The sequence below is a fragment of the Haemaphysalis longicornis genome, unplaced genomic scaffold (genome assembly GCF_048455015.1).
Source record: "Haemaphysalis longicornis isolate Haplotype H1 unplaced genomic scaffold, Haemaphysalis longicornis Haplotype H1 scaffold_8, whole genome shotgun sequence".
NCBI lineage: Eukaryota > Metazoa > Arthropoda > Arachnida > Ixodida > Ixodidae > Haemaphysalis > Haemaphysalis longicornis.
The window spans coordinates 45,869,323-45,895,696 of record NW_027526445.1 but is presented as its reverse complement, the minus strand read 5'-3'; the positions used below and the strand labels follow the sequence as shown (position 1 = coordinate 45,895,696).

General features: G+C 49.8%; 1 protein-coding gene across 1 annotated transcript in view; it reads right to left on the bottom strand.

Moving 5' to 3' along the window:
• LOC144148276 (papilin-like) overlaps positions 1–26,374 on the bottom strand; it is a 226,226-nt gene that overhangs the window by 104,277 nt on the left and 95,575 nt on the right. Inside the window, exons 14-22 of the mRNA XM_077679835.1 lie at positions 22,464–22,597; positions 21,536–21,783; positions 13,009–13,185; positions 11,903–12,079; positions 10,271–10,447; positions 9,094–9,270; positions 7,940–8,119; positions 6,346–6,555; positions 5,651–5,821 (exon numbers count right to left, since the gene is read on the bottom strand). Coding sequence (XP_077535961.1) covers positions 5,651–5,821; positions 6,346–6,555; positions 7,940–8,119; positions 9,094–9,270; positions 10,271–10,447; positions 11,903–12,079; positions 13,009–13,185; positions 21,536–21,783; positions 22,464–22,597 — 1,651 coding nt within the window. The remainder of the gene's footprint in view (positions 1–5,650; positions 5,822–6,345; positions 6,556–7,939; positions 8,120–9,093; positions 9,271–10,270; positions 10,448–11,902; positions 12,080–13,008; positions 13,186–21,535; positions 21,784–22,463; positions 22,598–26,374) is intronic.

The window sequence follows — 26,374 nt, the reverse complement described above, 5'->3', positions numbered from 1 at the left end:
TGGAAAAAATGTGCACAGCGTCTTTGGATTGCCTTGGCTGAAAAATCAGCTATGCAATGGTTGCAAAGCAATTTCTTAATACAGTTGGTTCCAGAAAGTGTTTTGAATGGGAGCTGGGAGTTCCTTGATAGAAAAATTTACAATAAACACGGAGCACATGCTAGCATAGGATGTGGTCACTTACTACTTGCTTACGGAAAAACTGTTTTTGAGCCAGAAATACAACCTGCTATGATAAGTGTGATTATGGAAAATGTGCATAAATAGCTGAGCTTCCCTAATTGTGAAGAAACAAAGAGTCACTTTTTTAAAATTTCGATTTACCCTGTGCCCTTAAGTAAAAAAATGAGACGTGCACATCTTACTGCTAAGCTTTTCCGACAGCATTTCACCCCGGCCATCCCTGCCCTATTGTCATTACTGCTATTACTTATAGCCAAGTACTACGTCTTGGGCAGCGCAACATGAGAAGCACCATTGGAAAATGTCCTGGGCTATGTTCTACCAGAAAAATGTTGACATTGGTGTCCCTGTTTCGGGTTATACATTCCACTCCATCATCTTAGATTCTGTTGTGTGTCTACACCTCACTGAAGAGGTTACTGCTATGAACGAATCGTAGAAGAAGCAGAGGACCAGTCAGGTCTTGCTCAAATTTTTACACCCGGATGCGTCCTGAAAAAATAATTAAATTGAATTTGAAAACAAGAGAAAGAAAGAAAGCACAATCATCGATGTAAGCTTCAGACTTTTGGACCCTGGAGAACAGTTAGGCAGAATAGGCCAAGGACAATGATAGGCAAGAAAGCAAGACTATTAGAGTAAAACCTAGTAAGTGTATCACCCCAGCTCGCACAGTAGCTTATGTTAACTACAAGGTAGTGATGACAAATCCCCAAAGATTCCCAGCTTTATTGTGAGTGGTTAGGCCTTGCTGCCGTTTTGAATCCACAGTATTTTTGCCTCCCCCCCAGGTAGAGCTCAATTTAAACAAGGTCCCGGTTGTGAATGGTTAAGCCTAGCTGCCGTTTTGATACCACAGTATTTTTGCCTCCCCTCCAGGTAGAGCTTAATTTAAACAAAGTCCCGGTTGTGAATGGTTAAAGGAGTACTGACACGAAATTTTTATGTTACGTTTTTTTCGCTGCTATGCATGCCTACCAGCCCACTAATCATAGAATGACAGATTAGACGGTCGAGCGCAGCGTAAACATTCATTTACGGCGTCGTTTATTCGTGCCAGTTTCGGTTTCGACTGAAAAACGCCGAGCGGCCGCCATGACAGCATGTATAAAATGACGTCACCATTCTTGCCGTATCTCTGCCTCTCTGGAAGCGCGCGCGAGCGAGCGCACGCGCGCGCCCAGACCGTCCGAGGTTTTCGCCGTCCCCACAGGCCCGGGCAGCATGACGTCAGTCCCAAAACCATGACGTGTACACACGCCCGAGCAGCGCGCGCCAACCACAGCCAGCGCGTCAGCTTCGTCACGGGAGCCCCGACGTCGGCAGTTTGGGGCACGTAGCAGATGATGTCACGTCGGCCCGCTCTGGGCTTTCTCGTGCGGGCGAAGATTAAAATGGATTTTAAATATGTTTCGCTGAACGGTTGCTGTTGAAACTTGCTGGGAGATATCTCCTGATAAAAAGGAAACGTTTTACATAGTTATCTCAGCTTTGAAATTTCGTGTCAGTACTCCTTTAAGCCTTGCTGCCATTTTGAATCCACAGTATTTTTGCCTCCCCTACAGGTAGAGCTTAATTTAAACAAGGTCCCGGTGGTGAATGGTTAAGCCTTGCTGCCATTTTGAATCCACAGTATTTTTGCCTCCCCTACAGGTAGAGCTTAATTTAAACAAGGTCCCGGTTGTGAATGGTTAAGCCTAGCTGCCGTTTTGATACCACAGTATTTTTGCCTCCCCTCCAGGTAGAGCTTAATTTAAACAAGGTCCCGGTTGTGAATGGTTAAGCCTAGCTGCCATTTTCAATCCACAGTATTTTTTCCGCCCCTCCAGGTAGAGCTTAATTTAAACAAGGTCCCGGTTGTGAATGGTTAAAGGAGTACTGACACGAAATTTTTATGTTACGTTTTTTTCGCTGCTATGCATGCCTACCAGCCCACTAATCATAGAATGACAGATTAGACGGTCGAGCGCAGCGTAAACATTCATTTACGGCGTCGTTTATTCGTGCCAGTTTCGGTTTCGACTGAAAAACGCCGAGCGGCCGCCATGACAGCATGTATAAAATGACGTCACCATTCTTGCCGTATCTCTGCCTCTCTGGAAGCGCGCGCGAGCGAGCGCACGCGCGCGCCCAGACCGTCCGAGGTTTTCGCCGTCCCCACAGGCCCGGGCAGCATGACGTCAGTCCCAAAACCATGACGTGTACACACGCCCGAGCAGCGCGCGCCAACCACAGCCAGCGCGTCAGCTTCGTCACGGGAGCCCCGACGTCGGCAGTTTGGGGCACGTAGCAGATGATGTCACGTCGGCCCGCTCTGGGCTTTCTCGTGCGGGCGAAGATTAAAATGGATTTTAAATATGTTTCGCTGAACGGTTGCTGTTGAAACTTGCTGGGAGATATCTCCTGATAAAAAGGAAACGTTTTACATAGTTATCTCAGCTTTGAAATTTCGTGTCAGTACTCCTTTAAGCCTTGCTGCCATTTTGAATCCACAGTATTTTTGCCTCCCCTACAGGTAGAGCTTAATTTAAACAAGGTCCCGGTGGTGAATGGTTAAGCCTTGCTGCCATTTTGAATCCACAGTATTTTTGCCTCCCCTACAGGTAGAGCTTAATTTAAACAAGGTCCCGGTTGTGAATGGTTAAGCCTAGCTGCCGTTTTGATACCACAGTATTTTTGCCTCCCCTCCAGGTAGAGCTTAATTTAAACAAGGTCCCGGTTGTGAATGGTTAAGCCTAGCTGCCATTTTCAATCCACAGTATTTTTTCCTCCCCTCCAGGTAGAGCTTAATTTAAACAAGGTCCCGGTTGTGAATGGCTAAGCCTAGCTGCCATTTTGAATCCACAGTATTTTTGCCTCCCCTCCAGGTGGAGCTCAATTTAAACAAGGTCCCGGTTGTGAATGATTAAGCCTAGCTGCCGTTTTGAATCCGCAGTATTTTTGCTTCCCCTCCAAGTAGAGCTTAATTTAAACAAGGTCCCGGTTGTGAATGGTTAGGCCTAGCTGCCATTTTGAATCCACAGTATTTTTGCCTCCCCTACAGGTAGAGCTTAATTTAAACAAGGTCCCGGTTGTGAATGGTTAAGCCTTGCTGCCATTTTGAATCCACAGTATTTTTGCCTCCCCTCCAGGTATAGCTCAATTCAAACAAAGTCCCGGTTGTGAATGGTTAAGCCTAGCTGCAATTTTGAATCCACAGTATTTTTGCCTCCCCTCCAGGTAGAGCTTAAATAGGTTGTGAAGAGATTTTCAAAAACATTGTGTTGTGTGTGTGCTTATATAACCGTGGGACCTTGATAAACAAACAATGCATACTCGTTTCGTTTCCTAATATCGGCAAAAAGGAAAACAAATGCAGTAACGGTTTCACCGAGGCTCTCCTCCTCAACTCATGAAGTGACGTTTTAGTTAGTCAGTAAGAAGCCAATCACAGTTCTCCTTCGTCTGTACAATATGTCGGCATAGAGCGGGCTTGCAAAGGGTCAGATAAGCTACAACATCGGCGCCATGATGAAACTCGCCGTGCAACTGCACCGGAGATGTTTGATCTCTGATACGATTGATCAACATGGTCCAACTTTCAGTCAACAACGCGGGCGAGTGGTGCAGGCAGAAGTAACCGTGTTTAATCTAAACTGGGCATTCGTAAACTGCTTACACTCTTTCACACTAGTCTATACTGTCGTTTCGCTAGCAGATATTCTGAACTATGGCTTCTCCCGGTTGGCGCGTTGGCGTACTGCTTCCGCGTATGGCCGATTAAGATTAACTCCCGCTAACGAGTACCTGCCTGCTTGCTTGCGTCTTTTCAGCAATTGGTCTCGCCTTCGTGCGGAGCTTTGCACATCAAGCAGTATCAAACGGGGGTTAAGAATGAAGGTCGCGACGAGGTGGCGAAGTGGTGTAAAATATGGTAAAAAAGCCGGTTTATCTGCACCAGGAACCGCCCAGGGACCGCGTACACCCGAACGTCATATCATCGGGGTTTTTAATGCATTGTTTCTATTGGCGATGAGATGTTTGAGTGGCGCCCCCTGGCTCTGACGTCAGCTTAGGGACTCGCGCTGCTGTCGTCTGCTACACTCCGCTTGTGAGGGGCAGCAGTGAATATGCTAGAAATCGCCTGCTTTGATGCTGTAGTGCATTACAAAGCGTATTTCTAATAATTCAGTTATCTCTTACAGCTTCTGACACATCTAAATAATTTCAAGCTGTATCCCTCACAAGTTTGCAACACACGAGGAGAGAGAGAACAAGTTTTTTCATGGCATCGGTTATAAGATCGTGTGTAACTAGTCCTTATTAGCTTACTCTTACTCTCTTGTCCTAGACTGAGGACCCGGCCCACTAATCACCTCAATTTTACTGTTAAATAAAGTTTTCTCCTTTTCCTCCTTTTCCTCATCCTCTTGCTCTTGAGTACAGTTTTCCTATAACCCATATCTGAATATTGGAAAGATATGGCTGTGGGAAATGTACCGAAATATCCCTCCAGGTCTAAACAACGTAGTAATACTGTATTTTTACCGTAGACGTGACTCGTTTTGCTCAATAAACCTCGATGTTGGTTAGAAGGCTGGTATGACACTATGAAACCAGCACGCGCCTATACACACAGTGGGCTATTTAGACCTCAACCTACAGTTTTTGCAGCCCATAGTGCATGTAGGCACACTCTCATGCCATGACAACGTCAAGTGATATGATACAATACTTTCGATAGTTCGGTAAGGTTGTAAAAACTGTTTTACCTTACATACGATTACCGGGAATTGTAATGCCTTCTGCCAAAGCCGACAATTCCGAAGGCCAGTAATTTGTTTTCGTGTTGCATTTTTGTTATTGTCGGTTATTATAAGTTCGAAAGATTGCTGAATCGTGTGTGCTGACGCCTAGCCCCGACTCTTCGCTCTCTGCACACGTCTGGCCTCGCAAGAAACGGGGCGACGCCGGCAATGTTTCTTCCGTAGCGGTATCAAAAACTACTTTAAATAGCTAGTGTATGCGATTTTAAGACACTTATTCAAATAAAAAGTTACGCTAACGCAAAATCCGGTGCGGACAAGCATCAAACGTGAACCGAGCGTGATGAAATAGCTGGGAGAGCGAGCCCGAGTGAAGCAGACGACAAATGCGAGAGTCCCTAAGCTGACGTCAAGCAGGCGCGATTCGCAGCGCCGCCCGTGGTCGCGCTCACCGCCGGGGCCGCAGTGATCCGTTGTAAGAAGCGGGTCGTTGCTAGTCTGGGGGACGTGCCAGCGGGGTTCCAGTGTACACCCAGGGAATTTAAAAGATATACTTGAACTTGGCAAGAACCACCAAAGTTTATTGGTTCTTGAAGAGAAAGCAGAACAAGGTGGCAGTGGCACCTCTGTCCAGAAATAGAACGCAAACCACATTTGCAGTGCACTCCCTCAGTTTACCCATGCTCAGAGATGTGAAGCATTCTTTCCATTTCTTCACTCACCCTGTGCACGGTAGCACTTCTCTTCGCACTCGCGGTGCGTCCTGAAGCGGTTGCGGTTGCCCTGGCAGCCGCCGTAGTAGAACTCGCGGCAAACACCGTCCTCCTTGTCGTAGAACCAGCGCACCTCATGGTTCCTGCAGGGACCAGCCTCGCTGGCCATGAAGCAGAACTCTGTCGGGAAGAAACAACCAGAGAGCTGCCGTTGCGCTGGGCGGAGTTTGCAGAGATTGCGGAAGGGCGATTGAATACCGATATTTGTCTGCCAAGAAGTTAGCCATGCCTGTGGGGCGACTGAATCAGCTGAAGGTGTCGTAAATGTGGATTTCAGCAAGGAACGCATCGACGGAAGACGTCTTCCTGTAAAAAATGGGCCCCGTATCTCCTTCCTTCACGGCAAATATCGTCGAGAGGTGAGTGTCTCCTGTTGCCCCTGCCTCAAACTCTATCATATTTTACTTCCCACTCCTCGTTTTTGACCTCTCTTGGTCCTCCAATGATGACATTGATGGACATTTGTGGAATTCAATTTTTTCACATTCGCACTACAGACATAGTAGGAGCCTGAGATCACACTAAAGTGAGCTGTAGGGCAACAAAACTGATGACTACCTTCAGCGATCACCTCGTCCCTTCTCCAGGAAGTGATGCAGCCAATCCCATTAAACGTCACTCAGAAACTCCCCATTCCAACTCACCGAGCCGGAACTCTTCCTCTGCGACGTCCGTGGGAGCAGGCTGCCTGCACACCTGTTCACACTCGAGGTGCGAGCCGAAGTTGTTGGCATTCCCGTCGCAGCCACCGTAGTAGAAGCGGTGGCAACGGCCTTCCTCAGCGTTGTAGTACCATCGCTCGCGGAAGTCCACGCATTTCCCGGCCTCTTGGGGCAGCATGCAGACGTTGCGGCCTGTGACGGCAACGTGGCAGCGGGTACCGCGAATTGTCACAACGACAATGCGCTTTCAGCTCAGCGCACGCAGAAAGACACCAGATGCTTAGTCAATAAAAACTCCATGATGATGATTATGATGGTTGGATTTTTTGCGGCACAAGGCCATCTAGGGCAAACAGTACCAAAAAGTGGTTCGGAGATATGCAAAAAAGAATACCAAAATAGGTAATCAAAAGTTAAAGTAAAATCAGTGAAATGCCATGAGGATGGCTAGTGCAGGGGGGCCAAGTTATGATTATGGGTGATATTATAAAGCAAGAAAAATTGAACCTCCGCCAAAAATTTAAAAACATGGCTGGCAAAAAAATCAAGAAAAAAAATGCAGGGTTTATTTTTAGTTCAAAAGAACTACAATGCGAACATACACCGCGAAGCATGTTCTGTCAGGGGTTTGCAGCCAGTGCCCAGTCGCACAACAGCCATCTCATTCTTCCCTGAAGTGTAGCAACCACTGGCAAAGGTGACCTCCTCCCACGGTCTTCTGCCACCTGGATCCTTTTCCAATTTGTTGGCCCCCTCCCCCTCAGACTGCCCTCCCCAAGCCTACTCATCTAATCTTCGTGTGACCGAGACCTCTTTTTTGTCACGCCTAGGCTGGGTGTTGTCATTGAAAACAACCCTCAAACCGTTGGAGTACTGGACCTCAAAACTACCAACCTATCGTATTTACACGATTGTAAGTCGACTGGAATGTAGGTCAACCCCCCCCCAAAAAATTGCAGCGCTCAAATTGCACCGCTTCCGCGTGACACCAAAACACACATGGCGGCTGACGGAAGCAGCCGTGCGCGATTACCTTTTATTAGTGAGTACATTACGTGCATTGTGTTCGCTTCTAATAAACAAAATGAGTATTAGCGAATCCCTTGATTCAATGCACGGTGCTAACAATAGTCACAACCACATCACATTTTTCAGTACACTTCCGAACGCGATGGTGGGAGGTTAATCTCTCTTAAGTACGGCGGACAAAGGGCACAGATCGGGAGCGCCAACTTTCAAAGTCGGCATCACCTTTATTGACGCCAGAATGTATGCAATGGTAAATTAATACGCTACGCTTAGACCATAACCATGGAAACGAGGGTGCAAAGATGTCCCCACCTCGTAGCACCCCCGATTTCCTGTTCCTCGCGCCGTTACCAGCAGTACGTGGTTCGATTTCAATTCTAAGTCGACCCCCCAACATTGGATTGTCAAATTTGAAAAAAAGGTCGACCTACAATCGTGTAAATACGGTATCTGGGTCCAATCTGGAGGGGATCCAATCCAGTCTGGATCCAATCCAAGCGCATCCAAATTGCAAGAGGTGAAGAAGCGAAGGAGAGAGGGCACTGACCCCCAGAGGAGACGCAGGCATGCTCGCAGTCGCGCCTGTTCTCAAATCGGTTGACGTTGCCATGGCAGCCTCCGTAGTAGAACTGCTCGCAGCGGCCGGCCGCCATGTTGTAGTACCAGTGCACGATGGCCCCACCGCAGGGGCCCTCCTGCTTGGGCTGGGCACACACGTCTCGGGACACTGCAGGCAGCAACAACCACAGGGTGGGGAAGAGGGTTTCCTTCCTCTCTGGCAGTATGAACCGGTGAGAACGTAAGCACACTTGATGCTGGGTGCTTGGTGCATTCACGATAAAGGCAAACTTCTCGGATTGGCAAGGAACAAACAGTCACCCAGTGTTCCTCTGCAGGAGAGGGATCATCGTCCCACTCTTCTTGTGAATCTCCGTTCTTTGGAAGCCGTGAGATCACGATGCTCACACCCTTTGATAGTGGCGGTGAAAAGGACAATGGCAATGTTGAGATGTGAAAACGCACGCATGAATGGGCACATTTTTGTTTGCAATGCGTCATGCCAAAGGATGTGGTTAATTGTAAACAACACCTTCCCCCTTCCTTCCCTCTTTAGCACTGGCCTCCCAAACTTTTAAGCTACAGAAGTGCTGTATATTAGAGCAACCTGCACTACTGTGGGCTCTGAGCAGTTTTAACACGAAGGTGTTTTATTCCGGGATACACAAACATTTGAGTGACGCCATATCCGTCACGGAAATGACGCCAGTACAACGAAGCAAGCGGCCTGTAAAGGGTGCACCCCTGCACACGGGGTCTTCTTGCGGGGAAGCAACCTTTAGAACTCTCAAGAGTACGCTATACTTAGGGGTGTTCGTTTTCGCGTTTACGTCACAGAAATGACGCCAGTACACCTGTGCCGAAGCGACCAGCCAGCAGGACGTCGCTCGCCAAGCACACCCACAAGACAGCCGCCGACCCGCAAATCATGCTCAGCTGCAGATTTCGCTGCACATTTCCCTTTCGTGTTTTACCGATTGCTATGACAGAGGAATCAACCACAATTTTTTATGTACTAGGCTGGCCCCAGATTACTGGTGGAACCTGCCCTAGAAAGTGTGTGCAGAAACCAAAGGACGGCGAACGTTGTTGAATGGTTCTACGCCACGACAGAGAGGGGGGGAGAAGTACAGGGACCCGTACCGGCCACCCTGGTGGAGTTGCACATGCGTTCGCACTGCTGGCGCGTGTCGAAGCGGTTGCGGTTGCCCTGGCAGCCCGTGTAGACGAATTCCTTGCAACGTTCCTCCAGGTAGTCGTAGTACCACTTGCGGACCGTCGACAGGCACTGGCCCTCCTCCTTAGACAGGATGCAGATCTCTGCAATGACAGGGGACGGAAGGCCGAGTGCATAGATCGGGAGGAGGCTCAGGGTGGCACTGGTGCTGCACTAATGCACCTGGCGATCTCAATTCCATTTTTCTAGAAAGTAGTGGAATGCGCTGTCCTTAGTGCCAAGGCTGTGAATAAGAAACATCAATTAGAAGAGGCCGTTATTCTAGTAACAATGCAAGATAGCTAAAAAGCTCGAAGGTCCAGTGATTGGTCACATCTAGAATGCACTGCTGTTCAAACTAGTGAGTCACCCAAGTGACAGTTCTCTGTTCATGTTCTTGTTGCAATGGGGTGAGCAGGTGCCAACTAAACAACAAAGTGCGTTCTGCCCCTGCCCTTGGTAACTGGCTGTGTGCCACATTAGTTTTAGAGGCATTGTGTGCAAGTGTGGTGATGGGAATCTAGGAAAAGAAGCATTACAAAAAGACTGAACATTAGTAGTGGAGGTCATTGTTAAAATGATGCAGAACAAAGAACTTGTACAGTTCCTAAGGCGTTGCGCTGCTGAGCACAAGGTCGCGGATTCAATTCCCGGTCGTGGCGGCCGCTTTTCTGATGGAGGCCAAAAGCAAAAATGCCCGTGTGTACGAGCTTTTGGCGCACGTTAAAGATCCTCAGGTGGTCAAAATTAATCCGGAGCCCTCCACTGCAACGGGCCTCATCGCCTGCGTTGCGTCGGTGCGTTAAACCCTACAATCAATCAGTCAACTTGTACAGTTCGGTGCATGTGGCCATTACATACACGTCAATTGCCAGTATTACGAGGGATCAATGTGATTACTTTATCAAATCTATTAGCCACTGTCCGTTTGGTCAATGGCACGTGAGAAATATGGAGTATAATTAAACCCTTCAAAAGGAGGACCTTCTCTCCTCGTGTTGAAACATGGCTGGAGTCTGGAAGACCCACATGAACGTGGCCAGTCTGCGGACGTGGCCCAAAAATGCTCCCAGGGCAAGTAAGCCCAGTGAAGGAGCAGCTCACCGTGAGCGCTGAGCCTGACACATCGCTCCGAGCACTCTTCCTCTGTGGCGAAGTTGTTGGAGATGCCCTGGCAACCACCAAACGTGAACTGCTTGCACCGGTTGTCCTGTCGGTCGTAGTAGAACCGCGGAAATGACCCCCTGCACGGTCCCGGAGAGACTGACAGCTCGCATGGGTCTTGCGGGAAATAAGAGGGAAAAAAAAACACGGACATTTCCAGGTTAACCACTTTTCTCAAACAAATCGGCAAGGGCATAAAATACAATGGCAGGTGATGACACATAACACAATCTGTCTTTTCTTGTGGAACAAGGGCAAGTCATTCTCTTCTACTGCCTAATAATCTACAAGTGCCTGTCATCAAGGATGACCTCCTCATCCCACTCATTACGCCAGCGAGGTGAAGACCATCCCCAACTAACGAGGAGAAAACGATACAATCAGTCCTGACTTACACGTGTACAAATATTTCCTCAGAGCTAGGCAAACATCATACTGTATATTAAAGCAAATGGTGGTCATAAAACAGCCACTGAATGAACTTGACTCCCTACCAAAATTTGTAAAGTAATGCAGAGGGCTGGAAACCTGTCCTCACTGCTGGAAGCAACGCGCCCAAAATATCGGCCCGCTGTCGAGCACCTCAGCTTGTACCGATCTCCCTGTAGTTTGATGTGACCATGCTATTTCTTGTTTTCCCTTGATGGGATGTTTACACTTTACGAAAGCAGTTCCGGCTTCGGAATGTCATCAAGTACCGAGTCATAATGCAGCATAATTCAAACGGGATTTGTTGACTTTACTACAGACGCACATTAATGTAAAAACAAAAGCGAAGGGTCATAAGTAGAATCAGTACACGAACAGCTCAACTTGAGCTTGTCTCCCATGAGTTAGGCACTCAGTTTAGTGGCTTACAACTCTGTTGTTTGCATAATGGTGCTACTTTAGGGACCCGTTTGTTTAAAGCTGACTTTACACAATGTTCAGTTCATTTTGATAAAGGACGAAATGAATTTAGAGACCTATCGGGGAACTAGTGTTTGAAATTAGACTCTGAGTAGCTAGTCACTCTACAGGTAGCCTGTGAGCCCAGCTTGAACTCAAACACAGCCTCCAAGCTAATTAAAAAAACAATGGCAGCATCTCCACCCCGTGGATGATGGCGAGGGTGCGGAGTACGGGGACTCGAAGTGACATCGAAGTTGCGCCCCGAGTGACATCCGATTTGCGCCCCGCCCGTCATACGATTTGAGCCGTGAGTTGCGCCTTGATTGTTCCCTAAATGAAACTGCAACTCACGGCTCAAACTGAATTTCACTTGATGGTGGTGTGCGCACGGATGGACGCGGACGGACATTGGGAGGTCCTAAAGTACTCCGCACCGTTACAGGCGAGGGAGTAAGCCGTTTCGCTCTCGGGTACTAACTCACGGTCGTAGCCCCATGGGTAAGATGACTGCCACTAACTCTGTCTGGTCTACCAGCCACAGGCTCGAATCCTGCCGGTGCCGGTGTGATTTTTTTCCGATTGTAAATGCTATGCGCACAGACGCGGACGAACATTGTGCGGTCCTAAGGTGCTCCGCACCTAAAATAACTTTCATAAACTGGGGGTGGAGGGGAGACCCACCGAGCGTCTCCTGGTGCAGGCACGTCTGCTCGCAGAGGTCCTTGCTGGTGAAGCGGTTGCTGTTCCCTAGGCAGCCGCTGTACATGAAGGACGCGCACGAGCCTGTGGTCGCGTCAAAGTACCAGTGCTCGTACTGGCCGTCACACGAGCCGACCACCTTGGGCAGCAGGCAGGCGTCTGCGACAGGAGCAGGTTCACAAAAACTTGCCTCTTCAGTAAGGGTTTCCATGCCAGCAAAAAGACAACATCTGATTGCCACACAATTATCGCTGCTTGGTACCCCAAAACAAGGTAAACTCTTGTGCTCCACGTAAACAGAGCCAAAACTGTGAGCGTTTCAAAGCGTTCAGGGCAACCAAGTTCATGGCTGCTGCTCTCATAGTCGGCAGTCTAAGTTGCTCCTGGACCACTGAATTAACTTACTAAAGGTCTGGGTTCCTCTTTAAATGCAGCTGGGTACCTCCATTGGTCAAAATTGTCACACTCTCACTGCGACATATGCCTACAAAATTTTGTGAGCAGCAACACTTTGGTGTTTTATAAATGAACAGACTTGGTGTTCGAATTGGCGCCACAGTAACTGTTCCCTCTATTTGGGAACCTTTATTAGATTTTCTTACTGATGTCAACATGTCTCCCTGTCCTCCTCTCTTCTTTCTTTCCCCCTCCCCCCCTTTTGCATGCTGGGTGGATACGAGACATAAAGCCCCGTGTTCAAACAAGTTCCACCCAGTTTTTGAGCTAGTGATGTTTTACAGTGCACAAAATTGCCACTTCATGATTTAACTCTTCCGTGACCACACCACAGGCCATCGTTCACGGGTGAATGATGATTTTCAAACCTCCCGTAAAAAGTAAAAACCGCGCCATTCGGACAACTGCCGCCATCTGGTATGTTCATTGGAAAACCCTTCTTTTTCAGTTTCGTTGCCGTTTGTTTACATTTCGCGTGGGTAGACGGCGTCGCGAGTGAAATTTGAACCCAAGGTAGCAGTGAGTTGAGCGAAAATGTCATCCCGTTTCACTGCCTCTCCTCACTGCAGAGAGGAGGAGAGGCAGCAGCCACAATGTGTCCTCGGAAAGCGCCAGTGTGGAGCAGCTCTCACCGGGCCCCCGTGGGTTGACGCAGGTGTCCTCGCACTCCTCCTGGGAGTTGAAGCGGTTGCCGTTGCCCTCGCAGCCGCCGTACCAGAAACGGGTGCAGCGGCCATCGGCCACGCTGAAGAACCAGTTCACCGAGTAGTTCCGGCACGGCCCCAGGTCCTCGGGTAGACCACACACGCCTGCGTCACAAGGAGTTGTGCATCCATGAATTGTGCTTTTGAACAGTGGTAGACTCCACTCTTTGTCTCAACTCAGTCACTGCATTGAAAACTTCATGTTGGTACCAGCATTATGCGTCCCAGCCAACATAATTGCCCATTTCAGGATCATGATCATGATGACTACGTATCGCACGGCACATTGATGCCTGCATGTGTGGTTGTAAGACGAAGACACTGCTTGGCAGCTCCTCCTGGCTAGAAGCCCGTCAGATGTTAACCACTCCTATCTTTAAAATGTGTGAATCTACTCTTTGCCCTCTCTGAGCTCTCTGGCTTCTAATGTGCTCATCGCGCCACCCCTTGGTAGCCATTCCGGATATACCCAGGTGGGCCACACAGCGATGGCATGTCCCCATGACGGCGTAATGCAGAGACACACACCACATCTCCACATTTTTCAGCACCATGAACACGTCTAGTCTTCCTCCTTTATCAAGGCAGTGTTTCACGAAGAAATGAGACCAGCATTTTATCCTAGAGCAAGCCGACATGAAGTATTGTATCTGTGTACACATGGGCTGTCCTGTAGTAGCCGTCCTTTTTCTTGTTGTCTTTCCTAGCCACAAAATTCTGTGCTTAGAATACACTCCAAAGTAACTCGAATTTTCAGAGCAGCTTCAAAATCAGGCAGTAGAACTGCCAAGCATCAAAAGGGTTCATTTCAAACAAGTGAAATAGGTTCTCTGCTTCTGTTTAAAAAATGTCCAGACTCCCTTAACCAGCTGTAGTGTTTTTGTACATGTCGGCACATGTAGAAAACTGTGGCCACATGCTTTTCAGTTCACCACCAGGCAAAGTGTCATGCAACATACTCTGTTCTCCCTCTGACTTATCTAAACAAATGTTCATCTCTTAGTTCTGTCTGGTTACACCGGTGTTTTTATTTTTTGCTTGCCCACTGGAGCTTGTTCATTCTTCTTGGAGATTCGTGTGGACGTACCCAAGCACCTCCACAATGCTGGATTCTCGGGCATCCCTTCCAGCTGCACCAAATGTGCATCAGGTGGTGAAGCTATGTGTGTCGTTGCGCTAATGCAATCAAATTTAAGGATAGCTAAGGCCGTCTCAAATGTCCAGTACTGCAGCGCCATAAACTGATTAAGTATGAACAGCACACACAAAATCCGGTGTATGGTAGACGAGGAGGAAAAGTCAGCGTATCTATTACATATACTAGGCCTGAGGAACACACACGTTTAATGAAAACTGACCACACTTGGGCCGTGCAAGCACCGAGTGACTGAAAACGCAACAATCCTCCAAAACCTTTCATAGCTTACGGTGCCGTGGCCCCACGTCACATGTTAGTGGCTGTGATCCCAGTTGCCGCCAAACACAGCGGCCACAGTTGCAATACACAACAGTGTCGATAAAGGCAAATGAACGTACGGCCTAATAATTGCTGGACAACTCAGAAGGGCTCTCAATTTCGGCACATTTCGCCACTTTGGATCGCTTGCAGCTACACAGTAAGCCAGTGCCAAGTGCTCTAGATGAGCAGTTCTCTAAATGGGTGTCTTCAAAGGACTTTCAAAGAAGGCTGCAAAACTTCCGCCTTCTTCCTTTAGAAAAAGCCTTGACAGCTATACAAAAGATTTACTTTGGCACACGAATTTGCATTTTTATGGCTTCTTCGTATGCAGCACACATCTGATTCCACTCCTTTGCACAACACTAAAAAAATGGGGCACAGAATCCGCATGCTCGCACACGCGTGCACACACACACACACACACACGCACGCACGCACGCACGCACGCACGCACGCACGCACGCACACACACACACACACACACACACACACACACACACACACACACACACACACACACACACACACACACACACAATACGCACATGCATACGCACAATACGCACATGCATACGCAAACACGCCCGTCACACACGTGCACGCACGCACACATGCACGCACACGAACCGGTGTACACAAGATTTTAGCAGGAGAAGAACATTGCCTTGACAATACTACTAAACATCAATCAGTATAGAAAAGCGAGCTACAGCAAACTAATTGATGTCAGGGAGTATTTGCAAGTTCCCTTTGTAATATGGCAATAGACGCGAATAATGTTTATAAAAAAGTACAAGTTCAGCTCCCCCTCCGTTATAATGTACATTAGAATGTCCCCTCCGCTTTCTATTTCAAAGCTGAGAAGGAGCTGCTGGCACATTCATGGTTCAAAAGCCACTGTGTTGCATAAAAAAACCTCCGTCGCATGCCACGAGGGACACGAGTAAATGCAGAGCATTGGGGGTGGTCACGTGGCGTAGGTTGTGGTAGTTGGCGGTGGTAGTTGTAGTTGTTGTTGTCTTAGAGGTTGGGTAGTTGGGTTGCGAGACGAGAGAGAGAGAGAGAGAGAGAGAGGCGAGAGACTCAAGTACGATCGCGTTGCGCAGACACGTCTCGTTGCCCGAGCGAAGGATCCGCGGCCCGTCGTTGACGTTTGGCCGCGGCTTCTTGTGCACGAAGTTCGGCGTCGGCAGCGCGCCGTCTCGCCGCCTTGTCTTCTGCCGCCGTCGATGAAGAGGATGGCACGATGTCTTGAACTGGTACTGCAACGCGGACGTTGGCTCGCGTCGAGGTACTAATTGAAGGTGTTGCTTCCATCGCTTATGAACTTCGACGACGACCAAACTCGAGAGTAAGCAGAACAGAGCGCAGGAGTAGAATGGAGTGAGCCGGGCCGATACCGCCTTTATATTCGTAGCGCGCGAAGAAGAGGGAGAGGAGGTAGCACATGCTGCTGCAACGCCTCTTTCAGCGCCGGAGCACGCGCATGTGCGCATGCACCTGTTGTTGAGAGCGAGGAGGAGCGGGAGAGGGGCTCACGTGCTGGCTGGCTGCGGATGCCGATCGCCAACGGACGGGTGACATTGTGAGTTAAAGAAATGCTCTGCATTTAAAAAACCTGTTAAAGCAAAAGTTGCTATCAGCTCTCATTTTTATGAACACTGCTTCAGAGTCCCTTTTGTGCACTTTTTACCTGTGAAGTCAATGCGAATTTGGACGAGAAATGACGCAAATATTTACTGGATTGACATACCAACCCCTTTTTAGGTAATGATTGCTAAGAAAGACGATAATTTATCATGCCTGAACCATAGGTGCACACAAGAAATTAACGAACTTGGCACCAGAATGAAGGCCAGTTAATAAATTGCAAGCCCACGTTCAGAGTTCTCAACTTCAGTAGTATAAAATAGAGCCATGAAGCAGAGAAAGATAGGGTACTTACAAGAGCAGTCCAGATATAAAACAGATGCAGCGAAAAAAGAGGGGAGAAAAGACAGCGCAAGGCATTATAACTAGCCTCTTTTGCAACCCTTGGACAGAATCATGCGTGTAGCGTGGAGACTGCTACCATGAGTAGAGTAAGAACCATAAGTAGAGTAAGAATGGTGAGAAATTGGCACAACATTTTGAAGCATGTCGCTCAAAAAGTGACATGACATGACGCATGAGTGGTTTACTTACCTTGGAACTGCTGTATTGATCTCACATGTTGTGAAATAAATTTACTACGTAAAAAAATTATGAAAGATGTTAAAGTCAAGCCCGCTTATATCGAACACGGATATATCAAATTATTGCCTATATCGAACCCTTGTATAATTCTGGTAAAAATTACATGCATTTAAAACTTTTTATATCGAACGTGATTTTGCTCACAATGGATATATCGAACTCTCCCGCGCGGGATTTTTCGCTCTCCTTAGGCATGCGGCAGGCTTTCCCGCAATACATCGGCGCGCAGCGGTGGCGCGGGTGTCGCTCGCGACTTCCGCGCGAGCTCGGGTGCGTCAAAATCGGCCGTGGAAGAGTCGAAGAGTACCGTTTTAAACCGAAAGCGCCACATTGGGCGCTGCGGGCTGCGGTGTCACCGAACTTCAAGTCCGCGCCACTCGCTGCCCGCACTTGCTCGGTTCGCCGGGTTCGCCGTTATACGCTTGTATCCATACTTGTCTCCGCTCTGTCGAAGACGCCGAGGACTCCGTACCACTTCCGAGCACGAGTGAAGCCGTCGCTGCCGTGGCCCTGCTACGGCGATACTGCAGTGCCATTGAGGGCAGCGGTCTTGTGCTTGTCGACTGTTTAGATACCGTGGAGCAATCAGTCACCAGCAACGCATTGCGCTCCAAGAAGCAGGCTACACTCACGCAGTTCTTCCGCCCCAATAAATTATTGTTTTCTTTCCGAGCAAGTGTCGTATCAATAGTGAACTGCAGGGTGGTAAGAGCTCAGCGTTAGCTCAAGACTCCGTCGGCAAGATTGCTCTCATATAAGTTTTTTTTTTGCTTTACTTTCTAAATGGAATGTTTGCTATATCCAACTATTTTACAATCCTCGCGCTGTTCGATATAAGCGGGGGGTAAATCTTACTGTCTGCGTGCTCGTCGCACCCCCTGCCGGCGGACTGGGCTGTGTCGGTCGGTTTCGGCTGTCCTGCGTTGGTCCGTCGCAAAGACAGGAGTTAGTGGTGCGCCAGGCCCACTGTATTGGGTATTCAATGCCCATGGGAGTTTGCAGCAACTCCAGAGGCATTTTGAGGGCAAGTGCTTTCCAAGAACACCAAAGCGTGATGCGGACGCAGGCCTGGACAGCCTGGGTGGCTACCGAGGTTGGTGCTTGGAATGGTAATTGGGAAAAATTTGCGGTTGAAATTTCTGTGGATCAACTAAGACTCTCTTTGGCTAGGGGAAGTAACGAACCCCGTAATCCAGCGTGGGAGAAAGCCAAAGGCTGGGGGTGGCAACGCAACCCTGTCATCCAGCGTGGGAGGAGGCCCAAGGGTCTATGTTGCGAAGTTCCGACTGCGCTCAAGTAGTACAGTTCGTCTATGCTGGGCGCAACATTGCTGAAGCAAGGGGTACACCATCATGAGGCTGGGGGTGTTGCGAAGCTCTGTAACCGCTGCTTGGAAGGAGCCTTAATCCGAACTGGTCTGCAGGCCGAGGGTTGTGGCCCTTGTAACCCGTCTTTGGGGCGAGAGCGCAGGAGTGCGGGGAGTTGCGCAGAAAAGAGTCCTCCGAAATTCGAGGACACAGCACCTTCAGCACGGGGATCGTGCTCCTAGCGGCCGCCACGGAGGTTCCTGGTCACGATAATCAGGTCCTTTGCAGGGGTTGGTGGCTGCGTGCTAAGCACTCTCTTGGTGAAGCAGTTGGGGCTGAAAGTGGACACGGTCGATCAACTATGACTCTCTCTGGCTAGGGGAAGCAGCGAGCCCCCGTAATCCAGCGTGAGAGGAAGCCAGGGTCGGGGGTGGTAACGCACTCCTTTAGTTCAACGTGGGAGGAGGCTGGAGGGTCAACGTTGCTAACTATTGTGCTCACGTGTACAGTTCGTCTACAGGCCGGGGTGAAGCGAACCCTGTAACATCAATGCGAGAGGGGGCCTAAATGCGGACTGGTCGCTGACCGAGGGATAGACGGTCCCTTGTAACTGCAGTCTCAGGGGTAGGCGGTACAGTCTGTATGTGAGGCTGGAAGCGGCGCAAATCCTGTAACCCATAACGCATGAGGGGGCCTAAATACGGGTCGGTCCGCCAAGCCAAGGGAAATGGATGCACCCTCGTAACCCGAAGTCTTTGGGCGAGAGCGAAAAGTTATACCAGTCCCAGCAATGGGCGGTCCTGGTAACTATGACTACTGTTGGCCAGGTAATGAGCTAACTGCCGGGGGTGGAAACGCGCCCCTGTAATCCAGCGTAAGAGGAGGCCGGGAGTTCAATGTTACCATCAGCAAATACTGCACTCAAAAGTACAGTACGTATGTAGAGGCCGGGGGTGGCGCAATCTCTGTAACCTACAAAGCGATATGGGGCCCAAGTGCGGACTGGTCGCTGGCAGAGGGACTGACGAACCCTTGTAACCTAATGTCTCAGGGGCGAAGTGGTACAGCAGCCAGAGGCCGGGAGCGTAGCAACTCCTGTAACCCACAAAGCCAGAGGGGGCCGTTGGGTGCTGGTCTGCTAAGCCGACGGACTTGGAAAAGCCGTCGTGACCTGAAGTCTTAGGGGCGAGAGCGCAGGTTGCTTCTCAGGACCATCGACCGTGTACCATGAGTAAGCTCCAGAAACAGATCCGGGGGTTTGGGAGGAACTACGCTTCGAGCCCCCAGCTAGGCTGACTTTCCTGTCTCTGATGGTCGGGGCAAAGTTCACAAGCCCTAAGTGTGAGCGTTACCCCGTGCAGGGGCCGCAAGATTGGCAATATTGGCATTGTCTCATGCACTCTCTGAGCACAACTCAGTCCTGAAAAGGAGTCGGACATCAAGGATCAGAAAAGCCGTTGTCCCCATTCCCTTCCTATTTCCCATAACCCCTTCCCTTCTCCCACTTCCCTTTCCCTCATCCGAAACCTTCCTGCTACTTCCCAAGGCAGACTAGGGGAGTCTCCCCGGGCCCGCTCTCCTGGCTTTTGTGTCGCTCAGTAGTATTTTCCCACTTTATTTTATTTCCACCTTCAGGTGGTTCAAACATCTCTTTCCGTTTGGCCTATTCATTTACTTTACAATTGGCAAAGGCTGGTTATACGCAAGTGGTACCGGCTGAGGCAGTTATATTTTACAATCCTTTTCGAAGCCTCAATATAGTATATGTTCGATATAAGCGGGCTTGACTGTATTAGGGGAAGCATCTCACATGTTGTTATAAAAAAAAATTTAGAAAGAAATGATATTAGAGCAAGCACCACACACATAAAATAGCTTTTGTTTGACTGTGAAATAATCAGTTTTTGCATAAAATCGTAAGCTAAAATGCAATCTAAGTGTAAAATTTGATTTATACTGGATGAATGTGCATGCACTCAAATCTGCTCAAGATAATCTTTAAGGTTTTATGGCTATGCTTCTTGGTCAGTCCTTAGTGATCGAGGTCACACATCATCTTACAGCCATCGCCAAAGTTCTTCCATTGTTCTCTCAAAATACCCGACGCTGGTAACACACTTCTTTTAGGAATGAGAACATGCAGGTTTCAATCCCATCAGGCCAATTTTTTTTACTTTCCAAGTTCTATATAAGTATGTATCTATGAATCGTTAGTTTTGGTTGGTTGGTTTCACTATGCTGCCATGAAAGTCGGCCTACAGGCCACCACATTATTGAATAGAGTGTCGAAGCAATGACAGAACAGCGGGGAACAAATAGAATGGGCCTGCCCCATTTTCTCCTCTCTGTTTGTCTGTGACTTTCGCGTTCTCTTCAACCATGCAACCTTACCAACTTGCGCATATTTCCTATTAAACCTTAACATAGATCAGCCCAACTGGCTATGGAAAGAAGATTACCAGGGGTCATACTTGGGGATAAGCATTTGTCTGTGTGGATTAGGAAACAGACTGGTGGGGAAGACATTCTAGCTCACATTACCGTTAAATTCTGAACAAGCGCCCCACCCATGCGAGCCCCCCCCCCCCCCCCACATCCACTGCTAATTTCAAATTTCTGGGAAAGCGCCTCACACACACGCCTTTGCTCCACGGTGTCCACACCATGAAATCAACCGCACCCGGGCAACACTGGCGTGCCACGGCCAATTTATAACCCAATCCAATCCAATCATGGTTAGCAGCCTGCTGGCCGAATCTCTGTGCGCCATTTCTCGTTTTTCTTTTGGCAGTGTTGGCTTCTTTTGGCGACAGCATGCGCTCGATATTGTGGTCGATGCGTGGGCTGCTGTACCCAAGGATACTGTGGTATGGATATTGGGGGGTTATGGAATTAAGAACGCACTGGGTGGCTCGGAGGAAGGAAACCCTGCATGGTGGTCTGGCAGGGCTCCAGGAGGCCAGGGCGTACTTGCAGCGGAATCACTCAGAGGAGTCCTTAGATGGTTTTCAGAGGGATGACTAACACCCCCTGGCAAATTTTTTTTTTTTGGTGGATCGTTGTCACCGCCACCTCCCCTCACTTTGCCGGTGATCTGGACTTGCTCGGAATTTTACGGAAGCTCGGAAGCACTTGCTCGGAATTTTACGGTAAGCGAAAATAATGGGAATGGGCGGGTCACGTAATGCGCATGACGGACAGTAGGTGAATTGTCTGTTTAACGGACTGGCTGCCAGTGAACCCTAAACGCAGTAGGAGTAGGCCGACGACTCAATGGAGGGATAAGCTACAAAAATCCGAGGGGGGAATGGGTGGACTCAGCTAGCACCCAACAGACGTCGCTGGAGGTGTTTAGGAGGGCCCTTCTTGCAGTGTGCACAACCAGGATGAGGATGATGATGATAATGCTGATGATGATGATGGGCAGGCATTGAGAGCAGCAGGAAGCACTCACTGGCACTGACGTTCCTTGCGGGAACGGTGATCCTGGGGTCCAGCGGGCAGCCCTCAAAGTTGCGGCCCCGGGCGGCAGTGACCCCGTCGGGGCAGCAGCCGTAAGCAGTCAGGGCACAGGTGCAGCCGTCGGCATCAGGACCGCGGGCGGGTGTGCGGCCGTCGGGGCAGCAGCCGTGCGGGTAGTGGTGGCACGTGCAGCCGGTCAGGCTGGGCCCCGTGGCGGCAGTGCGGCCGTCGGGGCAGCAGCTGGGCGGAAGGACGGGGAAGGGGAATCGGCTGTGGCGCGCAGGCAACGCGGGAACAGGACCACCGCAGTGAACGCTAAGCACTCTCGGAAGAATGACAAGAGGCTAGACATTGCGGCTTATCTGCGCTCGATTGTGCTGGAGATGGAGACACCAAATGCCTTCGCAGATGCGGGCAAAGAACATGGTTTTTGCTATTATATCGCACTCTGCCAACTTTGCCTTAAAGCCCTTCCTTGGCGCAAACCTCGGCTCTGTCCTCGCGTTGCCATGAAGTAGATTGTGTCTTTGGTAGTTGTGCTCTAGCCTTGCTGGTTGAGAAAAACAGCCATTTTTTTTGCAGCCTAATTACCCACCATACTTTAAACGCTGATTCTGTTCAAGCTATTCACTAGTGCTAAAACCCTGCCCAGAGCTCACATTTTATGGCCACTTAACTTTGCACAAGATATCACCAACCACACTGTCATGGTTATTTCAGGAGCAAAGAAAAGCAAAGAGAGCAAAGACAATTTTCACCTGCGGCAGCCACTCACCACTTTGCGAAACCGCAGCACCAACTGTTGACGCTAAAGCAAAGTGCCCTTGCTCCCCCAAGTATGGACCCCTGGCATTGTGCTTTTGCGGCAATGGTCATTGATGTCCTGTTGACTCCGATCAGACTCGACGACAGGCACTCACCCGAAAGCCAGCTTCTTGCATTCGCACCCCATTCCGTCCGGCCCTTGGGCTGCAGTCTGCTGGTCGGGGCAGCAGCCGTAAGGCAAGGCCGTGCACGGGCAGCCGCAGAAGGCTGGACCACGGGCCGGCGTTCGCTGCAAGCGGCAAGCAGAACGCTTGCACTACCATCAACTGGGAACGCACCGGTCGCTCCAAGGGCAAGAACACAGTGCTCCCCTGATCCCAAAGGACTGCACACCAGCCAGCCTTAAAGGGGTACTGGCACAAAATTTTGAAGGCGAGATAACTTCGGAGATAGATTGGTGTGAACACATATACATCATCTGCAAAATATCAGCGGAAAATACAGCCTCAAACATATTTAAAGTCAATTTTGAATTGTGCGAAGCGCAATCGAGCAGCCAGCACAGAGGGCCACGCGCAATCGACATCCCGCGGATATTTTGTAAATAAACAACATCCAAACACGTCAGGAGTTTGTGTTTGCCGCTTCCGCACTGCCGCCGTTTTTCGCTGGCTCGCCCGGCTCGCCGCTCCAATCGGAGTGCCGGAGGGCGGAGCCTGTGCTCTCGAGAACGAACGACCCGATCTTTTGGCGGCGGAGGAGGTTCATGCGGCAGCTGGCCGCGACCAAAGTTCTACAGCGGTTCCAGGCACTCTGTTTCTATTACTTTTTATTTACATTGGACGCAAAAACGCGCCGGAGACACGAAAAGCCCACTCACAGAACAGGGAGGATTTTAGAGAAGCAAAGGTCTAGCTTTGCCTGTAGTGCCAGAAAAAGCGTAGTGGCGGCGTCGTGAACTACCCAGTACGCCCGCTTGATGGCGCTGTAAACACGGCTTTGTAAACATGGCGGATGCTTTTTGCACAGGCCGCTTGAGCTCCTTAATAACATGGCTGCCCTCGCACGGCGGCCGCCGGCTCGCTGCTCCACGGCCGGACTCGACTCTCCTCCTCTCGCGCGCGAAAGGAACGTCGAGTCCGGCCGTGGCTGCTCCTGCTGGTTCCTGGCTGGCACGCTGGCCGCGTGTTTACTTGCGCCGCGCTAGTGAAGTGATGTTACGCCAGGTGACCAGATGGCCTCGACTGGCACAGACCACAGTGAGCAGCAAGTGAGAACAAATCGTTTATTGACATACGCAAGTTTACAGAGGCCAGGACATCATTTCATTTCGATCGCTGCAATTGTACGTCGCTTTCGTGACAACATTTTTTTTTGCCACAACAACTCGTTCACTTGCGCTAAGATTTCGAACGAAGGGCACAAATGAGGTATTGACGGCGACAACGGTTTCGTTTGCACCGTCTTTCTAGCGGAGTGCATAACACTCACCTTCTGTTAGAAGAATCAAACATTCTGGCCTCGACAGCTGTCTTCCGATGCGGAAGTTCCCACATTTGTCACTCCACAAGCACTCAATTCCCGTGTTTTGCCAGTCCTCTCAACAACTGATGGACGCAAAAGCACATAACAGCAATAACAGTCACGAAAACAGTGTTCCGCGCACATAGAAACGGTGGGCCGTTGCAGCCATGGAGGAAAGAAAAGGTTAGGAGAGGCCCTGACGTCACATTTGTGAAGCCGAGTCCCGCCATGACTTGAGCCCACGGAGCCCAGCACTCTATCCCGTCATCCGTTGCTGTCTCCGGTTTGATTTGACTAACATGGCGTCGCCCTGCCCTCCCGCTTCGAAGCGAAAACAGCTTCGTCGCTAATTCCTCGGTGCGATGTCACCTTCTAAGCTGTTGATTTCGCCTTAAATTTGCCCGTTCTAACCCTTACCCAAAGTTTCAATCGAAAAAAAATTCCCCCGCATTTCCCCGAGGGGGAGAATGTGAAAGTGCGAATGCACGGTTGTCGGCCCGCTTGCGGCGCTTGCGCTCAGCCCCCGCAGCCCACCGCCTCGCCGCCTTCTCTTCCATCTCTTCCATCGGGTTTGTAGTATCACGTGTACACCGTGCAGTTATCAAGCCGCTATAACGCCGCTGAGTCGCCAACGCACGCCGCTGACGACGTAGTTTGAATGCGTTAAAGATATAAGGCGCGTCAACACTGATATCACCGTCGCGTCCGTGGCTTGATCGGTAGAGCGTCGCGCTGCGGCCGCAAAGTCCGCGGATCGAAACCTGGCGCCGGATGCTGTTTCTTTATAGAGGAGCACTGCGGACGCCGACGCCGCCGCCGGCGGTGGATGGTTTGGGGTCGCTTATAAAGTGTATTCACACTTAAAACGGCCCTCGTTTTTGCGATAGAAGGACGATTTTTCAGCTCTTAAGCCTGGCAAAGTAGCGTTTGTCGTCGTCATAGCAACAGGCTCGCGCGATGGCGAACGCAGACGCCTCCGACGGCAGAGTTTTCAAACTGGCCTAATCTAAAAACGTTTGTCGTAGCGACGGCGCTGGTTTGCAAGCGTAGCTAAGCAGCCACATACCAAGCGCCTTAAAAATTTGTCCGTTCTATTCGCCCAAATTTGGCCACCGCAGTTGTAAACAAGTAAGCAACATTGTCCATGGGCTCAAGAAAAATGACGTAACTTCCTCCACACTTTTCGCAATGCATTGGGATGCTAGGGGCCTCTCCTGAGTATTCTTTCCTCCATGGTTGCAGCGGTTTCAATTTGAATTGGCGGCTTTGTGGTTGCGAATTCAGAAACGAGGTGGTGCACCAGTCGGCTGTTCGTAAAAAGTTGCGTACATTTTTGCTCAACAGATGTTTGATGCGGAACTTGTTAATAATATTTTTAAACAACACATTGTAAGCGAACTGTGTTGGCTTTTTGAGTCACGGAATGAATGTTTTGTATTCTATACCAAAAGTAACCTTTCGCTTGCGCCGTCTGGTGGACTTGATGGTCGAAAAGTGCCCTGTAGGTTGGTCACATGGGGCGTCGATTTTTACGCCGCCTATAGGGAAACCAGGGAACGTCCAAGCTTGAGAGCCCTGGCCCACTGAGCTAGTTGCACGGTCGCTGTGCAGGCGGCGGCCACGGCCGCGAAGTGGCCCAGGCCGGCGCAGGTAGCTCGAGTGATAGCTTGTTACCGCTGCACGAAATCGGACCCAAGTGGCAGCTTAAATGAAAAAGGTGTGGATGATGCGATGGCGGGGTGCATTAAAAAATGTCATCTGCACCGCTTACGAGAGCGGCAATCGAATATCCGCCGTAGTGCTAAGCCGAACACATCTCTGCACCGCTTACGAGAGCGGCAATCGAATATCCGCCGTAGTGCTAAGCCGAACACACCTGTACTAGGCGGACCTTTAGGCAGACCGGCCAGCTGCTACCGCGCGCGTCTTGCCACCGACTGTCTCGAGCGTCGCGTGTCGTTCTTTAGCCGCGGTAGCATTTGCACTCCCACCGCCTGCGTCAATGGTGGCTTTTTAATTAGGCGGCTCACGAGATCAGTACGCGGGGGCATTCGCAGAAACTGCCGGCGATGCTACGGCAGCTCTGCTCTGTGATATCCCTCCGACGGTCACGTGGTCAGCTTTGTTCACACAAAATCCATCGGTTCGTGGCACCCGCTGAAACCGAAACTGCGACTGTACGCATTGAAAATGCCTATAATTAAACAACCGTCGCACGCTGAAGAAATTGAGGTTTCTACAGGGGATAAGAAGGTCACTAGCTACTTATCGCAACAAAAAAAAAAACAAGATGCAAAATTTTTGTGTCAGTGGCCCTCTGGACGAAATCCTCACTAGCTACTTATCGCAACAAAAAATGGCCGCGTATCTGCTCCTTTCATTGCAAATGTCGTCAAGAAACGATAGTCTTTGCAGACATTAGCCAAGGAAATGCCCCCCTTTGCTTTCCTGCTCACCTCTCATGATGTTCCTGTACCGTCGTGATCATTCTAAGGTAAACACTCTAAAGGTTTGCGCAAGGCGATTTGAATTTACCGCGTTC